We start from the raw sequence: 26,401 nt of genomic DNA on the forward strand, positions 1-26,401 counted from the left end.
TTTCAGCTTGACTTGTAATCTCATTAAAGTCTCCGACGCACAACCAAGGGGCTGATCCCCTAGTTTTCAGAGTCCTCAATTTTGCCCAAGCCTCATGTCTCTTATGTGTATTAGGTTCCCCATAGAATCCAGTAAATCTCCACTCTTTTTCAGAATTTTTGTGAATGGTAGTATCAATGTGGTTCTTGGAGAAAGTTTCAATTTCCAAGGGAAAACCTTCTTTCCAGAAAATTGCTAACCCGCCTCCTTTATTAATCCGGGGAACTTCAAATAAATTTTTGAATTGAATCCTACGTTGAACTTGTTCTAGCCTAGCTTTGTCTGTCCATGTCTCGGCTAAAAACACGACAGAGGGATCTTTTGCCCACACCCAATCTGCAAGCTGATCTTCTGTACGTGGGTTCCCAAGCCCACGACAGTTCCATACTAAAAGACTCATTGCTCCTGGCAGGGCTGGGGACCAGCCTCTGCCAATATCTGTAATTCAACTTCATCAACCTGTGAAACCACGGCTCTCCTCTTTGGTAACTCAGGTTGGTCTTTATAATAGAGTTGATTGTATTCACAATAAAATTATGGTAAATTAAGTTTTATATTTAAGGGGAGTTTTCAAATCAATCTTATATTTTCAAAATAAAAACCTAAAATTTAATATTGTTAATTTGTTACAAATTAAATCAATGGTTTTAAATCATAGGAAAATTTATTAGTTTAGGAAATATTTTTAGAAACTTTTTTATAGGAAAATGAAAAAAGTAGTTGACTTTTTGACTGCTTTTTATATCCCCATAAAAGCAATATTAAAGCTTTCTTAAAATGATTTATTAACAAATAACTTAAGGTATCCATTAACAGAATCCTCAAATCAAACCATAAACTTTTAAAATCATACCAATTTTAGGTTTAAATTGGGCACTTGATCAAGAATTTCAAATGACAAAATTAAAGTTCAGGTTTGATTTAATCCAATGAAATTTCAAATTTTAATTTTAAACTATCCCTAAAGTACAAGGCTTAAAGCATTAATTTCCCTAAACATTAAAAAGGAAATTCAAACATTTTAGCCGGTTATTATTATTATTATTATTATTATTTTTGGTAAATTTCACTAACATATCCTGAGGTTTGAACTAATACCAATAAAGTTAAAGACTTTTCAAAACTAGTTAATTTAGTTCCTAAATCCAACTTAATCCCCGAACAATTAGTTATTTATTTTAATAATTTTAGGAACCAAATTAGTTTTAGGAACCAAATTGGTTAGTCTAAAAAGTATTGTACCTAGTTAGAATTAGCCCAAACCTCATAAAATGTGACTGAAATTTACCCTTGTTTTTTTTTTTTTTTGATTGATTGGTGCTTGTGTTCAAGTGTTTATTTCATCATCATAATAACCAGCTAAAATACTTGTTTCTATTTGGTATTTAATGCCAATTGTGAGTGTCACGTAGTTGTTTTTGTGAGCCTGTAGAACTTTGGCGCCTAGTACTGACTGGACAGTGGACGCCCTTATTCTCCACACTTTTCAACTACCCCTTTGGCCTCCACTTGGGGGGTCCCGAAATTACCGGCGCCAATTATCTGTGAGCAAAATTTCTAACAACCTCACTTGCCCAAAATTGTGCCTTAAATAATTATAAGAATTCATCATATAAGGGAACAAATGTGCTGTAAACAAAAAAAAAGAAAAAGTTCTCTCTCTTAAAACCTAAAAGGGGGTCAAATTAGATTAGATTAAGGCTTTGTTTGGTTTGATGGAAGAAGAATGAAAAGAAAAGAAATGAATGACTTTCCTTTGCTTGATTAAAAAGGAAAACAAAAGGAATGAATAAAAGAAGGGAAAAGACTTTTGTGGAATCAATTATTTTTCTCTTAAAATTACTCTTATACCCTTAAAAGATTTTGTCTATTTTTGTAAAATAACATTTATATCCTTATTAATTTAAAACCTAAAAGGATAAAAATGTAAAATATCTCACATTTTTCCTTTCTCTTCCTCTTTATATCCAAACATACTTGAGAAAATACTTTCTTTCTCTACCATTTTTTTTATTTTTCTTACTTTTTTCTTTTTTTATTGTACTATTTCAACTAACTTCTATGATATTTTTAGCAATAATTTTTCAGTCTCAACAAAATAAGTAGTAACTAAATACACTTTAATAGTTTTTTTTTTTTTTTTTAAGATTGAAACGTGTTGTGACGAAGCTTAAGCAACGCGTTGGGCTTTAAAATCTATTAAATGTTTGTTATCGGACAAACACCGCGTGAAAGAAGGTTGAAATTTTTATTATTATCATTATTATCATTTGGGGCTTATCACTTTGAAGAATCATCAGCTTTTATAGCTCAATGGCTCAGCCAATGAAACTAGACCACATTTACATTATTAGGACCCACAAAAGCTGAATAAGAAAGAGGGCTTCAGGATAAAATGTTGGGGGGATAATAGTAGTAAATACAAAGTAGTTTCTAGGCAATGTCATTGGTATAAAGTCAGAAGCATGTTCCAATCTTTTTCCTTGCGGAGCTTTGTTTCCAGCTTTTTAAAATGAAATGTTGCTATCAATTTGTGCCCCATCAAACAGCTGCCCCCACTGTTTTGTTGTCTACCATTTTGCTCTATCAAAGTCTCAATTACAGCTCACAATTGAACAGCTTGTTGTTGTTTCATTGGCATTGCTAAGCCATTTGTTAAAAGGCTGAATTTTTTGTGTGTTTGTGTGTGACTTCTATTCAGGGAAAAAAAAAAAAAAAAATTGCCTAGAGACCTCGTCAACTCATTTATGATTTGTATCTGCCCTGGACTTGCGTTTAGGTTTCTGACTTGACTTCTGAAAGCACCATGCAATAAGGTCTAACCGCGTTTGGGCAACTGGGTCAAGGTTTCAATAAGGGGTTAAGGTTAAGCCTGATTTTTATTTTATTTTTGGATTATTGAAGTTTCCACAACATGATATAACTTTCACAACTGCTAAATTGACATGTTGCGATAGGTTTATCGTGTGAAATGGTGTAGCTAATGTTGTACCAATAGGTGTTTAGCATTTTTTTGCTTTCATATTTATTCCCACCAGACATTACAAGCAGCATGCAATTAGCTGTCTCCACTACAGAGAATGAAATTTTAAAACAAAGTTATAAAGAATGAGGAATAAAACAAAAGACTAGTTCATCAATTGACCATTAGATAGCTCATTGTCTCCTACAAATCCATATTAACAGGAGAATAAACATTATAAATCTACCTTGATTAGAGCTAAAACTAACAGCTTTAGTGGACCAAGTTACATGTAGTGCTTCTATAGACAACATTAGTATGGAGGTCCACAAAAACTCATGTCAAAATGGAAAACAGAACATGTCATACTTATCTACCACATTTTAGAGGCACACAAGAAAATAGGCCTTTTAATTTTATTTCCTCTTTAGACCAGATATATATTTATATAACTTGTAGAGAGAGTACTAATATGAATTGCAATCAAAAAGTTTAATACAGTTGGTGGGGGAAGGTTGCATATTGATATATATGTCAGTTGAGCCAACAAAGTTTGAATAGTCTCCATAAAGAACATTGAACACAAGTGGATATGGCATACTGCCCATGCCCTTGTGTGGGAACACTGCTATTGCATGCATATGCAAATATATATCTGTCATATATCAACAACCACATTTCTACATGATGGCTTTATAATTCCCTAACCTTACATACAGTGCCTGTAACAATCTTTTTCCTCCTTTCACTTAAGACATGACAAAAGAAAACCAAAACTTCTGTATAGGTTTTAATATATGTTTCCATAAGTAACAAAAAGGAATATCAGAGAACAATAAGGATAAGTAAAGTGCCTTTCATATAAACTTTTATATTAAAAATTAGGTTACTCCCTCCTTTTGATCTGATACTAAGAGAGTCAAGATAAGTCCTGTGGTTTAATGGTTAAAAAACAGGTTATAGCTGCCAAACACAAATGCCAGTGGAAATGGAAATTGGTTAGTTTGGAAGGAATCAATTGTTTGGTTCATGAATACGTACAAAGACAACTAAAATCCAGTGATTTACAGCATCATCAAAAACAACAAATAGACCTTTCTTGGTCCCATTGGAGACAGGTCTAAACTCCAAACCAATAAGTCTTAACATTGTGCAATTGCAATTTAGCCAACATCCAAAATAGATTTCGTCATTAATATTTCATTGCAAGTGTATAGCTAATGATGAGGAAGCAGCTGTATACAAAATTCTAGCATATTTATGGATAATACTAAAACTCAGAGGACCAACAATGGATACAATCCCATACCTGTACTAATTCAATTGGATCCATCATCCAAGAAAGTAAGACTCAAAGCTTATTACCCTCTTCAGAACCATTCACCCTGATGATGCACACCTAAAAGAAAATAGTACATTTGGTACATATACACATAAGAAGACATAAAATGTAAAAATTCCCCTCGATGACAAGGAGTAGCAGAAAGGAAAAGCCCTACGAGTTTATTGACAAGGGATAACTTACATAGGTTACAGATACACATTAGTTTGTATAAAAGAAAAAGGAAAGTGATAGTATCATACATAACCGTCTAAGATAGTACGCGCGCATGCCCCCACACACACACACACACATATATATATATATATATATATGCGCATGCACCGTGCCCATCAAGAAAATTTGGAAGACCATAAACAAATGTTAGCACAGCCTAATTCAAACATGAAACTTCACAACAACAACAACAACAAAATAATTTGATGATTGAGAGGAATAACCAGAAGAACAAGGTGCTTAGTTAAATGCCATTGATAAATGATCAATCACCTTAAATGTTGTTCGCCCGATTAATTGAAATACTAATGCATCCCCATATGCCAAATGATGAGCAACGGCGAACCCTTTCCATCCACCACTCAGTCCACTTTTTTTGGCTAGATATTTTGTTGGATACCCATCCCCATCCTCATCTATCAAAGTCATAACAGCATCATGACTTGGAAGGTTCCGCTCGGAGAAATTAGATGGAAGACCCTGTTATCAAATTTTACCAGAATCATTATGAATATTACTCCAAATTACAGGTATAGTATGGATCAAGGATGACATATTTATCATTATATATTCTGTATAAAATCATTGTGACCCTATTATTTTTACTACTTCTACTCATGTTATTTATTTACTAAGAACAAATCAATACATATCAGAGAAAAAGAAAAGCCTGAGTTCCAATGACTTAGTTAGATAAGATAGTAAAGTACTTTGAGAAGTTGTTAAATAAGTTAAGTAGAATTACCAATTCTCTTACCAGCCAAACTCCACCAGCGACATGATATGGCTGCATTGACTTTGTAAATATTGGACAACCAGGTGGTAGACCCCATACTAATTTTCCCGCTTTCTCTTCAGCTTCTGCTACGGCTTCAGACGAGGCAAGTACCAGGTTCGACAAATTCCTTTTCCTACCAAAAATCCTACGCATCCCCCACAAAAAAAAAAATTAAAAAAATTAAACCTAATCATCTTATTATGTGAAATAGATCATTCTATTTTTGTTAACACATTAACATTTAAATCAAATATACCTTCTGGGTATTGCCACGCGGTCCACAGAAACCTATCAGCAATAACATAATGTTGTAACATAAAATCTTGATATATTGTTGGTCCAAAATTTTAGAATACGAGCGTTTTTAGTTCCTGAAGTTTAAAGTCACCGCTTCTAATCCCAAAAAAAAAAAAAAAAAAAACTAAAAGTGATCAATTTTTAGTTCTTACAAAATTTTAGTTGAGGCTAAAAGCGATCACTTTAAGGACTAAACTGGTTCGTTAGGGATTAGTGTTTGAGGAAATGAACAAAGTGATTCACTGAATCACTTCTTTGTAATTAAATAGGTGCATGCTTGTTGACAAAGCGAGTGGACCTCCTGACCTCGACCACTTGTTTCTGTACCACACGGGGTTTGGCCTGCTTCGTCTATGTGAATGTGGGCATCAAAAAGACCAAATGAGTATGGAAGAGAAACACGTGAAAATTACAGACTAGAGAGAAAGAAAGAGATACAGGAGAGGGTTTGGGAGAAGAGGAAGTTTTGAGAGCTTGAGAAAGCAGAGGGAGATTGAGAGCTTCCATTCTCTTCTTATTCTCTTCCACTCTCTTGCGACGGCTATCCTCGTATGATCTCTTCGCCACCACCATTTCCTTTTCTTTCTCTCTCTTTTTGTGCTTTTCTCTGTTTGTGTGTGAGAGAGAAGAGAGACGGGATTGTGGTTAAATAGTTAGATTGAAGAACCCTAGCCTCAAGGACCGTTGGGTTGGTTCCCACGAATCCCACTTCAAATTTTGAACGATGAACGCGTAACCGACATGGAAGCAAGCTACCTCACATCCACATTCACAGCTAGAATCTGACTGTACTAGTTTAAATTCATAAGGTAAAACTTACATTTTTCTTTATATAAGTGAAATGTAAAAAATAAAAGGAATTACTTGAAGAAATAAATAAATAGTCGCATGATGGAGAATTTTATGTGTTATGTTAATAACTATTTTGGATTTTTTTTTTTCCTCTACCTTTCCGAAGCTCTTGATTGAAGGTCTTACCATATTTGATATATACTATATTTTTATCAATAGTCAATAATTACATGGGAGGGAAATTTGAATCCTAATTCCCTAAACAAAATCGAGCAGTTTGTGAGCCACTAAATTAGAAATATGTATTAAATTTGTGCCACTCTTATCTCTTCTTAACAAGATTTTAAATTATGTCCTACCAACCAAAAAATCATATTTATGGTTTGTTTCCAACTTTTCCAATAATTTTTTTTAATCCCATATCTTTTTAAATTTCAACACAAAACTAAGAATTTAAAAATTAGGTAAATTAAAATTAGGGTAAATTCTAGACAACTACCCTAAGGTTTGGGCTAATAACAAACACATTCAAGACAATTAAAAAGCAACCATTTTAGTCTTTAAACCCAAATGGTGTTACAAGTCGTTTGTTCACTCCACCTAAAACAAAATTTGCACGACTTTTTTTTTTCATTTTGAAGACTGCATGTTCAAAAAGGATACCCCACACTCATCTCTTCCCGCCAACCTAAATGCTTTTTGCAAATGCAAATGCTTTCTAGTTGTAGTTCATTTTAGTCCAACAAGGGACCCATTTGTAGATAATAAATAAATGCAATTTTATTCCAAACAAACTCAAGTGAAATGCAAATGGTCTAGCAAATCATGTGTGATGAATTAGTTGGATATATACAAGATTCCGAAGGTCTATATAAAGCAAACTTCTATTTCATGGTATTACATATGTATATGAGAGATTTAAGGAGATATGTTTTCCTTTGATGAGGTTGTTGTGAACAAGTGTATTGTATTTCCTTGATAGCAGTAATCTATAAGTTGTCCAATTGATTAGCCATGGACTTTGTGTGAGGAGAGGATTCTTCAATCAAGCTCTTAGTTGATCATAATTTCTTTTTAGTGTTTGTCATTTAATTTTCATAAAGATCAAGTTCTTTACATACCAAAAATTATAACTCTGAGGAAAAAAAATCCAAGATTACATGTCAAAAGAGTCAAACTTACCAAGCAAAAGAGCCAAATTGCTAAAAATACAACCTACAAAAGAAACCAAAACAAAAACTGAATCAGTTATTTTTCACGTAATTAATACTTCTTCCATCACAAGAATTTTAGCTATATTTTGATATCAAAAACTAATTTGTATCTCTCTTCAAATTAAAAATTGAATAGAAGTCCTCTTTCTCTTTGCTCAGTCTCAAATCTGTTTTTGAGCGAAAGTCTAAATTCTAACTCTCATGAAGACTAAAGAGAGCCATTAAGGGGCTGTTTGGATGAAAAAAAAATGATCACTCATCACTCAATAACTCGTCACTTATCACTAAAATTATCCCAGCTTTCTAAGGTGGCATGGGTAAGGCTAACTCATCACTTACCTACCATGACTTGGGTTACTTTCTTTTGGTTTATATTAAGAGCTCTTGTTACTCTTGGTAAGAGCAAAAAATGATGTAAACCTATTGGAGAGTTTGACTAAAATGTGATGATTTTGAGCTGGCGGGAACAAATGAGTGTGGGGTACCTTTCTAAACATGCAGTCTTGAAAATGAAAAAAAAGCTATGCAGAATTTGTTTTATGTGGAGTTTATGTTTAAGGACCAAAATGGTTGCTTTTTAATTGTATTAGATGTATTTGGCATTAAACCAAACCTCATGGTAGTTATATGGAATTTACCCTTAAAATTATGACCATCTTAATATGTAAGTACATGGAGTTATTTTGTGTTTTATTTTGTAATTCTTTATCTCCTATGTGGTTAGCTAAGCTCTATGGAGGATCTCTTGAGAAGGATGTCCCCTAATTTTATTGTCAATTGTACTTCTAATTGTTTTTCATGCAATTAAGAGTGAGTTAGCTTGACAAGAGATTGTTAAATGAGATGGTTGGAAGTTAGTACTATTCGAAGTTGTTAGTGAGTTATTGAGTTGGTTGTTTCCTTTGAATCAATTTTTTTTCTTTTTGGTAAATAGGAGAAGTTCATTAACTAATAAACAAAAACATTAGAATAAACACGCTCGTACGTGGTCCCAGCAACGTCTAGACTAAGCAAAAGAGAGACCTGTTGTTGGGGGGAGGAAAAAAGCAAAATCTTGGGGTAGGAGGGCACCTCTCCTAGCAAGTGCATCAGCACACTTATTCGCTTCCTTAAATAGTGTTGGATTCTAACTCTTATAATTTTTTTTAGAAATTCTTTACACTCTGCTACTAGCACTTCATTCCCATTGAGGCTTCCAGCATCCTTCTTCAAAAGTTCAACCACAAGTTTTGCATCTAGCTCTATCTCCACAACAGCAAGATTCATATTAATGCACATATTGATTCCATCCCTCAACGCCCACAATTATGCCGCTACACTGATCGTGAATCCAACATGTGTAGCATATCCACAAACATAATTCCCATTGGAATTTCTAATGATCCCCCCCCCCCCCTCGCGCCACTAGTGCAACCCAGGTTTCCTAAAGAAGACCCGTTCAAATTCAATTCAAACCAATTGTCAAGGGGGGACTCCATCTGACTTGGATGGTGATCAGAGTACGTCTCATTTTTTCATCAAGAACAAGGAAAGCAAACTCAGAAGTTTTAGGGCACGTTTGGTACTGTAACAGTAATTACATAGGAATAGGTATTACAAGAAATACAAGACGTTGTAATGTAATGTTTATTACTATTCATTTGTTTGGTGACAACATAATAATAAAACCTTGATGACAATGAAATGAAAGCACATTTGAAAGAGAGAGTAGTTATTTTTTATGATTTTTAATTTTCAAAATTGTTATGTGCATATGGAAAGTTTGTTTATTTGAAAATATATTAATTTTCAAAATTAATACACCTACAAAGGAATATGTATTACATCTATTTTAGAGATCAATAGTCATTCCTCATTTAAAGAATAGCTATTTATAAGGAATGACTATAGCTAAATCTGGTAATAAAAATATAACCAAACTATTGAATAGCTACACTAAGAGCAACCACATCAGTCCATGTATTTTACACATCCATTTTTACACTAAAAACCTACTTTTTCTATTTTACACATTCACTCTTACAAAACACCCACATCAATTCATTTATTTTATCACCTCCTTTATTTAAATAATCAATTTTTTCAAATTTTTTATTATTTCCTCAACCGACCACATTATTATACGCGCGTTCTCATTTTTTCTATACAGCTCACTCTTTCTTTTCTGATAAAGCTCTCTCTCTCTCTCTCTGGGAACCCATTTTCGGTTCTCATTTTTCCATTTTCGGTTCTCATTTTTTCTTTTCTGATAAAGCTCTCTCTCTCTCTCTGGGAACCCATTTTCGGTTCTCATTTTTTCTTTTCTGATGAAGCTCTCTCTCTCTCTGTGGAAACCCATTTTCGATTCTCATTTTTTCTGATGAAGTTCTCTCTCTCTCTCTCTCTCTGATACAGCTCTCTACACCCATAACCCATCTCTTACCCAAATTTGAATCAACTCTCCCTCTCGATCTATACCGATCCACAGCTCCGTTCCACAGCTCCCGATCTCCCTAGCTCCAATCCATAGCTCCGATCCACAGCTCCGATTAGGCAAGCACCGATCTCCCTAGCTCCGATCCACAGCTCCGATCAGGCAAGCACCGATCTCCCTAGCTCCGATCCACAAGCATCGATCAGTTATTGTATCTTCCTAGCTCCGATCAGGCAAGACCCATACCCACGAGCTCCGATCAAGCGAGACCCACAAGCTCCGATCATTCCAGTCAAGTGTATCTCTGTGTATCTCTGTGTTTTCTTTTTTTCTTTTCTTTTTTTTCACTTTTGAGCAAGTGTACCTCTATGTCGATTTGTCTGTGGATGTGTTTGGGTTAATTTTCAGTTGATTTTGGGTTTTCTGTTGATTTTGGGTTAATTTTCAGTTGAGTTTGGTTAATACTCTGTGCTAGATTTCGATGTTTGGTGGTGGCGCTGGGTTTGGTGGTTGGGTGGTTATTCTGGCGCGCTGGGTTGTTGTCTTGGTTGGGGAAGAGAAGTCGTTTGACAGGGGAGAGAAAATAATGTTAAAAAATTGTTTACACGGTGAACAGTAACCGTGTATATATGCACAGTTACTGTTCATTTTGTAAGTCGTCGTGTATATATAGACATTTTTACATGAACTGATGTGGAAGAATTTTGGGGTAAAATGTGTAAATTAGAGCACTTTTTGTATTTTAGATGAGTATCCACGAGCTGGTGTGGATGCTCTAAAGGAATAACTATTACATTACAATGCCTATTACAGTCTACTAAACATACCCTTCGCCATGGCTTCCAATTGGAGAGGTTTTTGGGTAGATCCATCTCTGAAAATCACCATGTTTCATTCAAATCAATTACGCTTTTGGGGGGATCCAACTCTAAGAGGTTTTTGGGTAGATCCATCTCTGAAAATCACCATGTTTCATTCAAATCAATTACGCTTTTGGGGGGATCCAACTCTAAGGTGCGGTTTGGATAGAGATTATTGCGTCTACATTTTGGGAGGGATGCATTTCAGCTTTTTTTTTTTTTTTTTTTCCTCTGCACGCGTTTCAACTGGGAATAGAAGTTACTATTCACACTGTACGGTTACTGTTGAGCACTGTTTAGCACTGTTCACGGGTTAAAAAATATTAAAAATGGGTCTCACGGTACTATTTACGCATTTAAAAATTATTTTGCTACAGTATTTTCAGTTTTCAGTTTCAGCAAAAATAAGTTGTATCCAAACGAACCCTAAAAATCACCATGTTTAATTCAAATCAATTACACTTAAAACTTGTCACAACTCATAAGTCATGAACATCAACAAGAAATAAGCCACATAATTTTCCTCTTTCCTTTCCTCATACTTCTTTCCCTCATTCTCTACTACCTCGAATCAATCAAATTACCACCCTAAGAACTCAAGAATGCAAATTATTCATTACATCTATATAATATTTAAAAACTAAAACGAAATATTTATTATTGCTAGTCACATTATAATAGGATTTTGGTTCATTTCAATTTACTTCAGTCCATTTCAATTGTAAAATCTATTAGTAAATAATTAAATGAATTAATTTAATTATTTTGTTCAAATCTATTAGTACATCAAGTCATTTAAGCTTTTTTTTAAAATTAATATTAATCAAACAATAAGATTTTTTAAATAATGAATGTTATGAATCATTTGAAAAATTTTAATTATAAAAATAATTTAAACGATATCATTTACTAACTAAAAAATTTACAAAGTGCCATGATTCGTCAACTCATTTATGATTTGTATTTTCCCCGGACGCATGTTTAGCTCTTTGAGGTGTTGCACCATGCAATAAGGTCTAATCACGTTGGAGCAACTGGGTCAAGATTTCAATATGGGGTTAAGTCTGATTTTTATTTTATTTTCGGGATAGCGAGCGAGATATTTTTGGATTATTGCAAGTTTCTGCAACAAGATATAAATTTCACAACTACTAAATTGACATGGATTGGTGTATCGTGTGAAATGGTGTAACTAATATTGTACCAATAGGTGTTTAGCATATTTTGCTTTCATATTTTATTCCCACCAGACATTCCAAACAGCAAGCAATTAGCTGTCTCCACTACAGAGAATGAAATTTTAAAACAAAGTTAAAGAATGAGAGGATTGAACAAAAGACTAGTTCATCAATTGATCATTAGATAGCTCATTGTCTCCTACAAACCCATTTTAACAGGAGAATAAACGTTAGAAAAACTACCTTGATTAGAGCTAAAACTAAACAGCTTTAGTGGAGCAAGTTACATCTAGTGTTTCTATAGACAACATGAGCATGGAGGTCCACAAAAAACTCATGACAAAATGGAAAACAGAACATGCCAAGACCCTTTTACCTGCAACCAACAGAAGTTTGATAAATATATCAATTGAACAGAATAAATTAATACGAGTGGAAGACTCCAGAGTATAAGCTCAAAATGATACTAAAATATTAGGAATAATGTCATACTTATCTACCACATTTTAGAGGCACACAAGAAAATAGGCCTTTTAATTTTATTTCCTCTTTAGACTAGACATATATTTATATCACTTGTGGAGCCAGTATTAACATGAATTGCAATCAAAAAGTTTAATACAATTGGTGGGAAAAGGTTGCATATTGATATATAGTCGAGCCAACAAAATTTGAATAGTCTCTTTAGAGAACATTGAACATAAGTGGATATGGCATACTGCCCATGCCCTTGTGTGGGAACACTGCTATTGCATGCATATGCAAATAGATGTGTCATATATCAGCAATCACATTTCTACATCTGATGTTGCAATCATATGAGATCATGTCATATGAAGTTACACGATGGCTTTATAATTCCCAATCCATACATACAGTGCCTGTAACAATTTTTTTCCTCCATTCACTTAAGACAAGACAAAAGAAAACCAAAACTTTTGCATAGGTTTTAATATATGTTTCCATGAGTAACAAAAAGGAATATCAGAGAACTATAAGGATTAAGGAAAGTGCCTTTCATATAAACTTTTATGTAAAAAAATTTAGGCTACTCACTCCCTTTGATCTGATACTAAGAGAATCAAGATAGGTAGTTTAATGGTTAAAAAACAGGTTAAAGCTGCCAAACTCAAATGCCAGTGGCAATGGCAATTGGTTTGGAAGTAATCATATGTCTGGTTCATGAATAAGTACAAAGACAACTAAAATCCATTGATTTACAGCATCATAAAAAAAATAAAAAATAAAAAATGAATAGACCTTTCTTGGTCCCATTGGACACAAGGTATGAACTCCCAGCCATAAGGTCTAACATTGTGCAATTACAATTTAGCCAACATCCAAAATAGATGTTGTCATTATTTCATTGGAAGTATTATAGCTAATAATGAGAAAGCAGATGTATACAAAATTCTAACATATTTATGGATTATACTAAAACTCAGGGGACCAACAATGAGTATAATCCAATATCTAGAGCTATCATTTCAAAAAAGGTTACCTGTATTAATTCAATTGGCTCCATTATTTCCCTCCTCAGAACCATTCACCCTGATGATGTAAACCTAGAAAGAAAATATGAGTACATTTAGTACATATACATATAAGAGGACATAAAATGTAAAAATTCCCCTCGATGACAGGGAGTAGCAGAAAGGAAAAGCCCTACAAGTTTATTGAAAAGGGATAACTTACATAGGTTACAGATACACATTAGTTTGTATAAAAGAAAAAGGAATGATAGTATCATACATAACAATCTATATAGCATGCATATATACATGCGCATGCACCATTCCCATCAAGAGAATTTGGAAGACCATAAAAAAATGTTAGCATAGCCTAATTCGAACATGAAACTTCACAAAAACAATAATTTGATGATTGAGAGGAATAACAAGAAGAACAAGGTGCTTAGTTAAATGCCGTTGATAAATGATCAATCACCTTAAATGTTGTTCGCCCAATTAATTGAAATACTACTGCATCCCCATGTACCAAATGATGAGCAACAGCAAACCCTTTCCATCCACCACTCAGTCCTCTTTTACGGGCTAGATATATTGTTGGATACTCATCACCATCCTCATCTATCAAAGTCATAACATCATCACGACTTGGAAGGTTCAGCTTGCAGAAATCGACTGGAAGACCCTGTTATCAAATTTTACCAGAATCATTATGACTGTTACTCCAAATTACAGGTATAGTATGGATCAAGGATGGCATATTTATCATTATATATATAGTTCCAAGTCTTCTACGTTCTCAGAACAGATGGTAACTAGTCCATCTTCATTACTGAAACATGCAGGTGCCCCCAATCCAAGTGAGGGTAATCTGCCACATTATTCAAATCTAACGCAACCATATGTCAACTTTCACCCTCTAGTCCCTATTTAGTGGATTTCTACTCTGGCAGAACTATTTATACAATCAAATTTTGCTTTGGTATGTGATTTTACTTACAGGCTAAATCACATAACTTAGTGCTTTCTAAGCCACTGTAAATTAATACAGAACAACAACCAAGCCTTTAGTTCCAAAATTTTGGGGAACTATAATCCTCAACAGAATAATCATGGTAGCCACATATATTCTTTTACACCACTCTATTTTATCCGAAGTCATACACGTAAGAAGTGTCATTTTTACTACTTCTACTAATGTTATTTATATACTGGTAACCCCCATCAATACATATCAGAGAAAAAGAAAAGCCTGAGTTCCAACATCTTAGTTAGATAACACACTAATGTACTTTGAGAAGTTGTTAAATAAGTTAAGCAGAAAAACCAATTCTCTTACCAGCCAAAATCCACCAGCGACATGGGATGGCTGCATTGACTTTGTCAATATTGGATAACCAGGTGGTAGACCCGATACTAATTTTTCCGCTTTCTCATCAGCTTCTGCTATGGCTTCAGGCGAGGCAAGTACCAGGTTCGACAAATTCCTTTGCCTACCTAAAATCCTACACATCCCCCATAAAAAAAAATTATATGAAATAGATCATTCTATTTGCTAACACATTAACATTTGAATCAAAAATACCTTCTGGGTATTGCCACGCGGTCCACAGCAACCTGTCAGCAATAATAACATAATGTTGTAACATAAAATCTTGACATAAATGAAAGGCCAAAATATAATGTTGGTCCTAAACTTTAGAACATGCGCGGTTTTAGTCCCTGAAGTTTAAAGCGATCAATTTAAGGACTAAAATGGTTCATTAGGGACTAGTGTTTGAGGAAATGAACAAAACGGTTCACAGACTCACTTCTTTGTAAATAGGTGCAGGCTTGTTGGCAAAGCGAGTGGACCTCCTAACCACGACCAATTGCTTCTGCACCACACGGGGTTTGGCCTGCTTCGTCTATGTGAATGTGGGCATCAAAGAGAGTAAATGAGTATGGAATAGAAACACATAAAAATGACAGATTTTAGTTTAAAAAAAAAACAGAGAGAGAGAGAGAGAGATACAGGAGAGGGTTTGGGAGAAGTTTTGAGAGCTTGAGAAAGCAGAGGGAGATTGAGAGCTTCCATTCTCTTCTTATTCTCTTCCACTCTCTTGCGACGGCTATCCTCGTATGATTGCTTCGCCGCCACCATTTTCGTTTTCTTTCTCCCTCTTTTTGCGCTTTTCTGTGTGTGTGTGTGTGAGAGAGAGAGAGAGAGATGGGTTTTGGGTTAAATAGTTAAATTGAAGAACCCTAGCCTTAAGGACCGTTGGGTTCCCACTTCAAATTTTGAACGATGAAGAACGCGTCACCATCGATACGGAAGCTAGGCTACCTCACATTCACAGCTAGACTAGAATCTGACTGTACAAGTTTAAATGCTTCAGGTAAAAGTAAAACTTACATTTTTCTTTTTCTTTTTTAAATAAAAAAAATGAAATATAAAAACTATGAAGAATTACTTGGAGAAAAAAAAAAAATAAATAGACGCATGATGGAGAATTTTATTTGTTATGTTGATAACTATTTTGGATTTTTTTTTCCCCTACCTTTCCAAAGCTCTTGATTCAAGGTCTTACCATATTGATATATACAAGTATATTTTTATCAATACACAATAATTACATGGGAGGAAAATTTGAATCCCGATTTCTTTAATAAAATAGAGCAATTTGTGCCACTAAATTAGAGATATATATCCAATTCATCTTATCTCTTTTTTACAAGATTTTAAATTATGGCCTACTGTAAGGACACAATTCGTAACGACCTGCAACGGTGTTGGGTTCGCACGTAAAAAGGCCTAAACAATATCATTTGTAGAGCGTGGGTTTGAAAGGCTAGGCCTTGGTCACCAGACGGTGGGTTTTTCGTGGTGTTCATACATGGTTAAGTCGTCTTCGCCCTAAGAGTCTTTCTCCTAGAGGCGGGCTGGGAGGCTCTGGTTTTTGGCCATTTTTCCCCAGCCCCTTCTTAGTGCACTCACTTTTACATTATATAGTCCTTCTTGGTTGATCTTATCCCTCCACTTGTTGGTCAGGCAGGTGCTTACTTCTGTACCTGTCCCATCAGCTGTCCCCTCTTACTTTCTGTTAGTTGCAAGGATTGAAGTTACACCGTCCAAGCGTCTTTTCTCATTAACATGATCAGGACGCTGGCCGGCGCATTTAATGCGGAGAGGACGTATTTTCCTTGAACCTATTTTGCACCGTACCTCCACGTGGGCCCTATTCCACTCACATCTCCTTCAGGGGACTATTTGGGGATATCCTTCACTAAGACATTGCTCTTCTCATCGAAGTCTTGGAATGCCGAGGATAGGGTTGTTCTCAGCTATTCCCCTTAACCCCTCGGCCTTTGATCACTCGTCCTCGGCACACTACCTCCTCAGCACGGGCCCCGAGCCCGGATAGAGCGTGGGCCGGATCATAAGCTCCCCAGCCTTACAATAACCCCTCAAAATCCTGCTATCCGACTCCTCGGACAGATAGGAGGGTTTTGATGACATCATACATCTGCCAATGCCTGTCCATCCTTGTCACCTATCGGTTCCTGAGACTTTTTATCTGCCCGAGACACGTTCCTAGAGCCCTTAGAAGGCGAAACGTGGCCTCATTAAATACGGGCGGCTTTGTGTTTCCCACGTTCTACGACATGATAAAGATCGAACGGTCGTGATCCCTTGGTCTTTATGGGTGGGAAAATTTGTGCAGTTACCCTAGAAAGTATAAGAGATTTTTTGGAACGGATCTGTCTCTTCAGTTTTGCACTTAAGAGTTCTAGCGCGTATATTCTGGGTTCATCTGAATTTTCGTCCAAATTCCAGTCTTTCTCCAGCACAAAAAGCCTATCCGAAGCGCCTTTCCTCTTTTATGTAAGTTCCCTACCTCCATTAACTCGTACTTTTTCTTTTCTGGGTTTATTTTTCGTTGATTCCCTTTCTTCTCCCGTCACGGGTTGGGTTTGTTTAGTAAATCATAGAGATGGCTAAATTGAGACTGAGGAAATTAGTCGATACTGAAGAGGCGATGAATAAGTTCATCGTCGATTATAAGATTCCTCCCAACGTAAGTCTGAAGCATTGTAAGATGGGGGAGTGGCATTATAAGAGGGAAACGGGCGCGGTAGTAATTCCCGTCCTCGCCTTTGTAGAGGGGGGTATGAGAATCCCTATAGGGCCGGTAACAAGGGGTTACCTTAGGCACTTCCGATTAGCCCCCACCCAGTGCGCCGACAACGTTTTTAGGATTCTGGGTTGCGTGGACGCTTTAAACGAGAAGATGGGGTTAAGACTGACCCACCATGATGTGAACTGGTGCTATAATCTCCAAAAGTTGAAGGGGAAAACCTTTTACATGAAGACAAGGGACGAAAGGATTCGATTAATCCAATGCCTCCCTGATTCCAACAAGGGATTAAACAAGGATTTCCTTATCGTCTCTGGTGAATGGCACGACGGCGATCCGTGCCCCATAGTAGAAGGAGAACCAGGTGGGGTACTGGGAATGGAAGGGCGATGAGCCTTAACGCCATTCTAATCTGATGTTACTTGGAAACTAACCATGCATGCGTGTTTTTCTTTTTGTAGATCCACACGCCTACCAACGGCATTTTCACTTAGTCAACCGGGCGGACTTGGAGACCGTCTTACAAGCAGCAATTTTCTTAAATGACGGAGATGGTCAAGTCCGAGTAGCTCATAAAATACTAGGGTACCCTCCTGTTCAGAAGTCATTTGCGGATGCAAGGCACGTGATCAGCGCCAGCCGTCCTTGGCTTCTAAAAATTACCGTGGTCAAGACAGGATTTTCAATCTCCCAGGAACCATCTGTCCCCGAGAACATCCCACCGATGGGCCCCTCCTCGTTTCATCAAGTAGCAAAGGACGAAGGCGAGCTAGATCGGCCCGAGGAAGGTTTTGGGGTATTTGACCTAGCCCACCAACCCGAGAATCCTTCTGGTGATATAGGTGATCCAGCCTTGTCCGAGGCGGAATTATCATCGGTAGGCACCTCTTCTCAAGCCAAGATGGGACTCAAGAGAAAGCCCCCGACCCCCCTACTCGAACTCCTCGAGGGCCAAGCTGGAAAGGATACGCAGGGAACGCCACAACCCAATGCTCCTTCCCCACCACCTCAGCCTCAGATTGTCCAGACTAGGTCATCTTCCACCAAGTCACAGCCACAATCCCCCCGCCCCAAACTTCCTGCTTCCTCCCAACCAGCTCTGCCTCCCCGGCCGGAAGGCACTGATTCAAAGAGAAAGAGGAGCCTCAAGAGCAAGGAAACCATGGAGGGGGGAAAATCCCAACCTTCTAAGGAGAAGGAGGAGGCTCCATGCACAAAACAACTGAAGATTGGACACCAAATTAAGGGTAAAGAAACTGAAGTCCAATCCTCTCAAAGCAAGGGAAAGGGGATTGAGGCCCAGTCCTCGCCAAGCGCCTAGCTTCCTGCCCCAATGCTACACGGGGGTCCACTACTGGAAACTGCATCCATGAGGGACCTTGGAGATGGCGAGGGTGGCTACGTGGCAGACGCACTAGGGAGAACCATGCTACTTCCCACTGACATGGATGGACTGAGGAAAATGAGGATGCAGGAGGTCTTCCTCAGTACTAAGAGGTACTTAGGCATGGTAAGGTTTCTTGAAACCTAAAACTTTATTAACTCTCGCTCCTGGTTTGTCTTTAACTATACATTTATCTCTCTTACCAGGCTCTCCAGGCCACCTATAGGATGGAGGAAGAGGTAAATAATAAAAGTAAGGCGGCCGAGAATGAACACACCAAGTGCTTAGCGGCCGCGAAGACCCTCCAAATTTCTGAGGATGACCTCACCCAGGTCAGGGCTGACCTAACAATTGCTATCTGTGAAAGGGATAGCACCTCGGCGGGCTTAGCTAGCGCCCAAAAACAGGCCGAGGACCAAATAAAACGTCTCCTAGAAACCGAGGATCAGTTGCAAATAGCTAAAGACCTGATCAAGGATTTAGGTAAAAAGCTGGCCGCGGCCGAGCATGACAAAGATGTGGCGGAGTATGCCCGTGACGAAGCCGTAAGGGCCAAGCAAGAGGCCGAGTTTGCCAGAAATGAGGCTGAGGTTGCCAAGGAAACGGCCGAGGATGATGGTTATAATGCGGGGGTAGCTGAAACCCAAGCCATTCTTAAAGCCCAGATTCCCAGAGTATGCAGGCTTTACTGCTCCTAGGTTTGGGAAGAGGCATTGAAGCGAGCTGGGGTGAATGCTTCATCCGATTTGTGGAAGGCGAAGAATATATTCTACCCTACAGCCATCCGTGAGGCTACTTCCCCCAGCTCCGTGGCTATGGGCGACCAACCCGAGGAAGGGGTCACTCAGTCGGAAGACTTACAGGTCGGCGGCTCTCCTGGCAAGACGCTCAAAGAGGGAAAACTTCAGGATGTGATAGAAATATCTCAACATACGGATCCTGAGGCACCCAAAGAGGTTGCTGAGCCCGGGGTTGGCACTCAGATGCCTAATGCTGAGGAGCCAGCCATACTTGCCCAGCCCCCACAGGCAATTCCCCTTGCTGTGGTCCCCAAAAGTACCGATGCTGACCCTGTTCAGCCTTCCCCAGAAGGGACTATCCTCCAGGGCGTCGAAGCTGATCCCATTCCGCCTTCCCAGGACGTGGCCGATGCAAAACTAAAGAAATAGAAACCCTGGCTAGGCTCCGTATTTGTTTTTAGTTTAACGATTAACTTGTTTCTTTTTCATTTCGAAAACTTTGTAATCCATTAGTAGTTTGAACCTGTTGGACATGTATATATGAAATCTTTTTCTCACTTTTTCCTTTTGGTTACTTGTTAGTTGCCCTTGTCGATACTTACTATTGTTTATGAATTCTGAACTAATTTATCTTAACACGTACAAATATTTGTGCATGCGATACATTTAACATCGTGTTTCAAAACCCTAGCTCACCTGCTCCCGCAGAGCCTTGGACTCATTTCTAACCCTCATTCAACGAAGATATAGGCATCGTTTTAGATGTCACGTGTAGTCGCTAAGTCCTGCTTAGTGCCCAGGTTTCTTTAAGCAGTTGGTTTCCCTATAGGTTTGAGTCCGAGGACCATGCAATACCTTGGTTCTGTCCAAAACTCGATTGATATTAATAAGTAGTTGGTTTCCCCATAGGTTTGAGTCCGAGGACCATGCAATACCTTGGTTCTGTCCAAAACTCAGTTTTTCTTCCAAGTAGTTGGTTTCCCTATAGGTTTGAGTCCGAGGACCATGCAATACCTTGGTTCTGTCCAAAACTCAGTTTTTCTTCCAAGTAATTGGTTTCCCCATAGGTTTGAGTCCGAGGACCATGCAATACCTTGGTTCTGTCCAAAATTCAGTTTTTCTTCCAAGTAGTTGGTTTCCCCATAGGTTTGAGTCCGAGGACCATGCAATACCTTGGTTCTGTCCAAAACTCAATTTTTCTTCCAAGTAGTTGGTTTCCCCATAAGTTTGAGTCCGAGGACCATGCAATACCTTGGTTCTGTCCAAAACTCAGTTTTCTCATCTAAGTAGTTGGTTTCCCCATAAGTTTGAGTCCGAAGACCATACAATACCTTGGTTCTGTCCAAAACTCAGTTTTTCTTCCAAGTAGTTGGTTTCCCCATAGATTTGAGTCCGAGGACCATGCAATACCTTGGTTCTGTCCAAAACTCAGTTTTTCTTCCAAGTAGTTGGTTTCCCCATAGGTTTGAGTCCAAGGACCATGCAATACCTTGGTTCTGTCCAAAACTCAGTTTTCTCATCTAAGTAGTTGGTTTCCCCATAGGTTTGAGTCCGAGGACCGTACAATACCTTGGTTCTGTCCAAAACTCAGTTTTCTCATCTAAGTAATTGGTTTCCCCATAGGTTTGAGTTTGAGGACCATACAATACCTTGGTTCTGTCCAAAACTCAGTTTTTCTTCCAAGTAGTTGGTTTCCCCATAGGTTTGAGTCCAAGGACCATACAATGCCTTGGTTCTGTCCAAAACTCAGTTTTCTCATCTAAGTAGTTGGTTTCCCCATAGGTTTGAGTCCGAGGACCGTACAATACCTTGGTTCTGTCCAAAACTCAGTTTTCTCATCTAAGTAGTTGGTTTCCCCATAAGTTTAAGTCTGAAGACCATACAATACCTTGGTTGTGTCCAAAACTCAGTTTTTCTTCCAAGTAGTTGGTTTCCCCATAGGTTTGAGTCCGAGGACCATACAATACCTTGGTTCTGTCCAAAATTCAGTTTTCTCATCTAAGTAGTTGGTTTCCCCATAGGTTTGAGTCCAAGGACCGTACAATACCTTGGTTCTGTCCAAAACTCAATTTTCGATAGGTAGTCGGGGGAAATAACCCCTCAGCTATGGCATGGGACCTTGGTTTTAGGGGGATTGGCTCCTCGGCCAAGCCCCTAGACCTATCCATGCGATTGACGCTACAAAGCGTAGCCCCTAGTCAAGAATCATAGCCCCTAGTGGAACTCTACGCTAGAACACTATAACCGGCTGTTAGAAATGACAAGGGGACTTTCTCGACCTACCGTCTATGCCAACACACAAGCCTTCCCCACAAACGGCGCCAATTGTAAGGACACGATTCGTAACGACCCGCAACTGTGTTGGGTTCGCACGTAAAAAGGCCCAAACAATATCATTTGTAGAGCGTGGGTTTGAAAGGCTAGGCCTTGGTCACCAGACGGTGGGTTTTTCGTGGTGTTCATACATGGTTAAGTCGTTTTCGCCCTAGGGGTCTTTCTCCTAGAGGCGGGCTGGGAGGCTCTGGTTTTTGGCCATTTTTCCCCAGCCCCTTCTTGGTGCACTCACTTTTACATTATATAGTCCTTCTTGGTTGATCTTATCCCTCCACTTGTTGGTCAGGCAGGTGCTTACTTCTGTACATGTCCCATCAGCTGTCCCCTCTTACTTTCTGTTAGTTGCGAGGATCGAAGTTACACCGTCCAAGCGTCTTTTCTCATTAACATGATCAGGACGCTGGCCGACGCATTTAATGCGGAGGGGACGTATTTTCCTTGAACCTATTTTGCACCGTACCTCCACGTGGGCCCTATTCCACTCACATCCCCTTCAGGGGACTATTTGGGGATATCCTTCACTAAGACGTTGCTCTTCTCATCGAAGTCTTGGAGTGCCGAGGATAGGGTCGTTCTCAGCTGTTCCCCTTAACCCCTCGGCCTTTGATCACTCGTCCTCAGCACACTACCTCCTCGGCACGGGCCCTGAGCCCGGATAGAGCATGGGCCGGATCATAAGCTCTCCAGCCCTACACCTACAAACCAAAAAAATCAAATTTATGGTGTTCTTCCAACTTTTCCAATAATTTATATATATATATATATATATATAATAATAATAATAATAGGTAGTGTTGAGAGAAACTCAAATTAAAATTCTAAATTAGAGCTCCAATTTTGTATCATGTGTCATAAATTATTTATTCTTAAAAAATTTTATTTCTTAATTTTAGAATTAAATGTGGGACTATATCATAAATATTCATTTAAGTGAATTTTTAAATACAAAAATCAAAGAGTCTAGAATAAATGAATCTTTAAAAAAAAAAAAAAGTGATCCACAATAATATTTAAAATATATATATATATGGGCAATTTACATTTTATACCTAATAATATATTTACAAAAATTTAAAAATTTAACAAAATATAAAAATGACTATCAATAGTATTTAAATTATATATATATAGGAATTATATTATGCATCTTATTGTATATTTTTAAGTGTTTTCATGCATATGCATGGGGTTACAAGTTAGTTTTTTTTAATAATTAAACACAAAATTGAGTATTTAGAAATTGGATAAAGTAAAATTATGACCATCTTAATATGTAAATACATGGAGTTATTTTGTACTAATACTGTATTAGTAATACTTATCTCCTATGTCTAAGGGTGTGCAGCCAACTCACAAACCCTCTTAATCCAACCCAACTCATCTATATATTTAAAATTTAAATTATATATATTTAATATACATTTAAAAATATACTATGTAATTAAAAAAATTATTTTATTTTTTCCCCAGGTTCGGCTCTTTCTATATAAAACCCAATTACCTCACAAACACTAACAATTTTATTTCTCTCTCTGCCGCCTCCCACCCTCCTCTCCCACTCCATTCCTATTTGTTTATAACTGAGTTGAGTTTATAAGAGCACTACCATCAGGTGTGTCAAATTGACAAACCAAACACCACTATTCGAGCATCATGAGGTGTTCTAAATGTGTCAAAATTTTGCAACATACTATAGTACTGTGATAACTTTGGCACAGTACAGAACAATATAGCATATGTGTTTATTATTTTTTTATTCAACTTTTTATCTCTCCTCTCAATATTTCATTCAACTTTTTCTCTCACTTCTCAGAGATTCAACTCGTGTTCTCTCTCTCTCTCTCTCTTCTTCAGATCAGATTCCCTCACCCTCACCAATCCCTAACAGATCAAGCCGCTGCCATCGCCTCTGGTTTGAAGACCCATCGCCGCCGATCTGAAGTCGCCATTGTCGTCACCAATCTGAAGCTGTGTCGTCCTCCACAGTTCTTGCCACCAATGGTTGGTTAAGTTTGGTCATTAATTGATCAATTGGGTTAGGGTTTTGTTGAAGATTTTGAGTTTTTTTTTTTTTTTTTTTTTTTTGTTGAGGTTTTTGGATTTGGAATTTGTTGGAGGATCCAGTGATTGTGGTTGTAGTTTGTGGCAGTGGTTGTTGGTTCTTGGGTGGTGGTGACTGCCACTGGGTTGTGCATTTATGTATTTGCTGGGTTTTGAGTAAATATATTATTTAATGTGTTGTATATATTATTTTAATATTTAGAATCAAATAATAGAAAATGTGATAAATGGTGAATTGTAAAATGGTGTGTTAAAATAATAAAGTAGGCTTTTAGTGTGTCAAAATGACATTTTTATAAAAGACCTGATGGTAATGCTTTAACTGACTTTAGTCACTCCACAAGTATAAAAGCTTGTGGGGTGTGGGGGGCAAGGGTCGAGGTTTAAGTCTCTAGGAAGGAGTTTTACACACATATACACTTAGATTATGCTAGAATAGAAATTTTATCTTGTTAAAAAAAAAAAAAACACTCAGTTCATAAGTTGGATATATATTTTTGGCTCAATTTAATTATAATAGTAATAAAAAAAATTGTCCAACTCATGGGTTCAATCCGATCCATATGAGTTGGGTTGGGTTGAATTTTTTTTAACCCACCATGATAGGTTAAGTTGAAAAATCTCATCAACCCGACCCATGCACACCCAACCCTACTTATGCGGTTGGCTGAGCTCTATGAAAGGTCTCTTCAAAAGCATGCCCCTGAATGTATTGTCTATTGTACTTATAATTGTTGTACAAGAGATTGTTAAATGAGATGATTGAGAGTTTTTTTTTTTTTTTTTTTTGAGAGATAATTATAACATGTTGCTAACCCTGCAGCTCGAACCCTTTCCCCCCTAGACCTTCAAGTACTTTGTGCATGAAGAGGTGTCAATTCAGTTACAAAGCCTTTAGCTATGATTGGGAGTTAATACTATTCAAAGTTGTTAGTGAGTTAGTTGTTTTATTCAAATCAGTTACTTGTCACAACTCATAATTGATGAATATTAACAATAAATAAGCCACACAATTTTCCTCTTTCCTTTCCTTAAATTTCATTCCCTCATTCTCTACTATCTCAAATCAGTCAAGTTACCACCCTACTGCAAATTATTCATTTCATCTATATATCTATATAATATTTTAAAACTAAAGTGTAATATTTATTGTTACTAATTTGCTATGCCACATTAGAATAGGATTTTGGTCCATTTTAATTGTAAAATCTATTAGTAAATAACTAAATGAATTAATTAAATTATTTTGTTTAAGCTATTTTTTAAAATAAATATTAATCAAACAATAAGATTTTTTAAATAATGCATGTGTGCGTATCCAAAATATATGGCTATTGGGCTTAACCTCTACTTGGGCTCACAATTTATTTGTTTTGTGAGTTTTTGAGTTTCCTACTGTGGGTGGTCCTATACTCAATAGACCAAAATATACTTCTATTTCCTCATGCATTTTTCTCTTCCTAACAGAATCACTCATTTGCTCTCTTTAAGTGTTTACTCTCTTTTCCTGGTACTCTTCCCAGAATCGCCAACCCCTTTTCCTCATTCTCTCCTCCTATTTATAGGCTAGGATGAGTGGAGGAGTTATGATTACTTCTCCCTCTTAGTGCGAATGGAGGTCTAATTCTATCGTCTCAAAGTGGATGTTTCATCGGAATTGTGAGAGTGGCATTGGAACTAATTCCTACTTCCATCGTCTGCTCGGTAGTAACGTTGTTAAATGCACGACCGAGCAATTGGGCACAGTGCACCTCTAGGCAAGAACTCTCCCATCCAAGTCAGAAATGATGGGGGGGGGGGGTTTGCTTAAGGTGTTCACTGTGGTCTTATTTCGGGTTCCCAAGCCCAAATTGTGCTCGGAGGAATCTGGGCCAAGGCTTAAGGTCCAAGCATGAAGACGGTTGTATGACGTGCAGTGGGGCTTAGGCCCGAGGAACAAGGGTTCAAGGGCCCAAGCCCTGTATCGAGGGCCCAATTCCTGTACAGCATGCTATGAATGTTTTCATTTAAAATTTTAGTAATAAAAAGGACTTTCAAACAATATTGTTTACTAACTACAAAATTCACAAAGTGCCATGATTAGTTAGTTTCACATCTGCAACATAATAAACAAAATTTCAATTATTTTTTTAGTGATTAAGATTTCAATTAGGGATTAAGCTTGATTTATTTTATTTTTAGTGATACATTTTTGGATTATTGCA

General features: G+C 37.3%; 1 protein-coding gene across 5 annotated transcripts in view; it reads right to left on the reverse strand.

Annotated features, from left to right (window-relative positions):
- Positions 1-2,299: 2,299 nt before the first annotated feature.
- The window catches only part of LOC126711121 (B3 domain-containing protein At5g42700), a 28,814-nt gene continuing 4,712 nt past the window's right edge, over positions 2,300-26,401 (reverse strand). The window contains exons 1-7 of one of the 5 annotated variants that reach the window (XM_050411244.1): positions 15,575-15,865; positions 15,372-15,467; positions 15,146-15,177; positions 14,900-15,065; positions 14,039-14,245; positions 13,593-13,656; positions 12,241-12,467 (exon numbers count right to left, since the gene is read on the reverse strand). In XM_050411244.1, coding sequence (XP_050267201.1) covers positions 13,603-13,656; positions 14,039-14,245; positions 14,900-15,065; positions 15,146-15,177; positions 15,372-15,467; positions 15,575-15,703 — 684 coding nt within the window. In that variant the 5' untranslated portion in view covers positions 15,704-15,865 and the 3' untranslated portion in view covers positions 12,241-12,467; positions 13,593-13,602. Of the gene's footprint in view, positions 4,401-4,832; positions 5,040-5,304; positions 5,483-12,240; positions 12,468-13,592; positions 13,657-14,038; positions 14,246-14,899; positions 15,066-15,145; positions 15,178-15,371; positions 15,468-15,574; positions 15,899-26,401 lie in introns of those variants that run through there. The other 4 variants (XM_050411242.1, XM_050411241.1, XM_050411246.1 and 1 more) reach the window with 4 other exon arrangements.

The sequence above is a fragment of the Quercus robur genome, chromosome 2 (assembly GCF_932294415.1).
Source record: "Quercus robur chromosome 2, dhQueRobu3.1, whole genome shotgun sequence".
NCBI lineage: Eukaryota > Viridiplantae > Streptophyta > Magnoliopsida > Fagales > Fagaceae > Quercus > Quercus robur.